The sequence below is a fragment of the Protobothrops mucrosquamatus genome, unplaced genomic scaffold (genome assembly GCF_001527695.2).
Source record: "Protobothrops mucrosquamatus isolate PMUCROS unplaced genomic scaffold, P.Mucros_1.0 scaffold760, whole genome shotgun sequence".
Lineage (NCBI taxonomy): Eukaryota > Metazoa > Chordata > Lepidosauria > Squamata > Viperidae > Protobothrops > Protobothrops mucrosquamatus.
Genome location: NW_015387029.1, coordinates 525504 through 528314, shown reverse-complemented (window position 1 = coordinate 528314; position 2811 = coordinate 525504). Strand labels below are relative to the sequence as shown.

Genomic DNA, 2811 nt, shown 5'->3' with positions numbered 1-2811 from the left:
GAGGGGTATTTTAGATTGGATTTTAATTTGATTTTATATTGGGTGTTCACAAAATTTTAAATGAAACGGCAAAATTAATATTTCTTTTAATTATATTTTAAAATGGTGTTTGTAGGGTCTTTATCTGTTTTTAGCTTGCTGTAAGCCGCCCTGGGTCCGCCAGGAGAAGGGCGGGGTATAAATCTAATAAAATCACAAAATCACAATCACAAATCACTTCAACTCCCAGAATTCCCCAGCTGAAACCGGAACCAACATTTAACTCAGTTTCTCAAACCTGGAAACCTTAAGAGATGTGGACTTCAACTCCCAGAATTCCTCAGCAAGCATGCTGCCTGGGGAATTCTGGGAGTTGAAATCCGAACATATTCCTTAATCGCTTTCTAGACCCACCTTGCCCATTTTTGAGCCCCCTCGAGATGTCCTGGGGCAGGGGGTCCCCCTCAGCGCCCCAGACCCAGAAGAGGGGGAAGCTATGGGGATACGGGAGATCTTGCTCAGAGGACGGAACCCCAATTGGGGCGGGTGAGTGACACAAGAGGAGGATTGCCTTCGAACGGGTTCGGCTCGCCTACCTCTCTCGCACTGGGGTCCTGTGAATCCGTACACGCAGGCACAGCGGTTGGGCCCGATGCACCGGCCACCGTTTTGACACCCTCCTTCGCAGATAGCTGGGAGAGAAAGAGAGAGAGAGAGAGAGGCACAAATCAGGAGGTGTTCTTGGAACAAGGCTGGGAGTCCCAGGAAGATGGGCTTTGGGGTGCCTCTTCTGAATGTGTGTATGGGTGAAAAAGAATGGGGGGGTTGATCTCAGAGGAAAAGAGCTCACCTGATAGGGTTTCCTGCCTGAGCAGGAGGTTGGACTAGATGACCTCCAAAGTCCTTTCCAACATTATTGTTGTTGTTGTTGTTGTTGTTGTTGTTGTTGTTGTTGTTGTTGTTGTTAATATTAATATTAATATTTATTAATATTAATATTAATATTAATAAAGTTGGAAGGGACCTTGGAGGTCATCTGGTCCAACCCCCTGCTCAGGCAGGAAACCCTATCCCATTTCGGACAAAGGGCTGTCCAGTCTCTTCTTAAAAACTTCCAGTGTTGGAGTATTCACAACTTCTGGAGGCAGGTGGTTCCACTGGTTAATTGTTCTCACTGTCAGGAAGTTTCTCCTTAGTTCTAGGTTGCTTCTCTCCTTGATGAGTTTCCATCCGTTGCTTCTTGTCCTGCCTTCAGGCGCTTTGGAGAATAGCTTGACTCCCTCTTCTTTGGGGCAGCCCCTGAGATATTGGAGCACTGCTATCATGTCCCCCCTCGTCCTTCTCTTCGTCAAACTAGAAAGACCCAATTCCAGCAACCGTTCCTTATATGTTTTAGCCTCCAGTCCCCTGATCATCTTTGTTGCTCTTCTCTGCACTCTTTCTAGAGTCTCAGCATCTTTTTTACATCGTGGTGACCAAAACTGGATGCAGTATTCCAAGTGTGGCCTTACTAAGGCCTTGTAAAGTGGTATTAATACTTCACGTAGACAAGAAGCAACAGATGGAAACTAATCAAGGGGAGAAGCAACCTAGAATTAAGGAGAAATTTTCTGACAGTGAGGACAATTAACCAGTGGAACAGCTTGCCACCAGAAGCTGTGGGTGCTCCAACACTGGAAGTTTTTAAGTTTTTAAGAAGAGACTGGACAGCCATTTGTCTGAAAGGGTTTAGGGTCTCCTGCTTGAGCAAGGGGGTCAGACTAGAGGACCTTCAAGGTCCCTTCCAACTCTGTCATTCTGTTTATTATGGATCAAGTAAATCCAGAAATGACTTTGGGTTTTAATCCCTGCTCAGCTTTCAAATTTTCTGGGTTGAGCAGTGCTTCTCGACCTTGGGAAATTTAAGACAGGTGGACTTCCAACTCCTAAGGTTCCCCAGCTTAAACCTGAACCAGCATTAAACTCAGTTTTTCCTCAAATTTGGCCAAGTTAACACCTTGGGACTTCATCTCCCAGAATTCCCCTGTCTTAAAGTGGCCAAGATTGAGAAACATTGAGGTAGAGTGATTTTGGGAAATAGTCACACCCAAACTTCCCAGTAAGGTGAAAATAAAATGGTTATGGGGGTGGGAGGGGGTGGGGGGTGTACAGGTAGACCTCAACTTACAACAGTTTGTTTAGTGACCATTTGAAGTTCCAACAGCATTGAAAACCGTGACTTATGACCATTTTTTCACTGTTGCAGCCTCCCTGTGGTCACATCACTAAAATGTAGACGCTCGGCAAACGACTCACATTTATGACGGTCGCAGAGTACCCCGGGGTCAGGTGATCTGCTTTTGGCGACCTCCTGTCAATCAAAGTCCATGGGGAAGCCAGATTCGCTTAACGACCACATTACTAGCTTAACAACTGCGGGGATTCGCTTAGCCACAGTCTCACTTAACAACAGAAATGTTGGGCTCCATTAAGTCGGGGATGAGCTGTATGTACGACTGAAAAAGCTTTGGAAGAAGAAGACGCAAAGAAGAGAAGAATGGAATTTTTCTATCCTGAAGAACTGAAGAAGGAGGGATGCTAATGTCCCCTTAAGCCAGGGGTCTTCAAACTTGGCCCTTTTATGACCGGTGGACTTCAACTCCCAGAATTCCTCAGCCAGCATGGGGGAACCATGGCCCCCTTCATGACTCGTGGACTTCAACTCCCAGAATTCCTCAGCCAGCATGGGGGAACCATGGCCCCCTTCATGACTCGTGGACTTCAACTCCCAGAATTCCTCAGCCAGCATGGGGGAACCATGGCCCTTTTAGGACTTGTGGACTTCAACTCCCA

The 2811-nt window shown here is 46.5% G+C and overlaps 1 protein-coding gene across 1 annotated transcript in view; it reads right to left on the bottom strand.

Annotated features, from left to right (window-relative positions):
• Nucleotides 1–2811, bottom strand: part of LOC107289734 (fibrillin-2) — a 172158-nt gene that overhangs the window by 144537 nt on the left and 24810 nt on the right. The window contains 1 exon segment of the mRNA XM_015818536.1: nt 576–671. Coding sequence (XP_015674022.1) covers nt 576–671 — 96 coding nt within the window.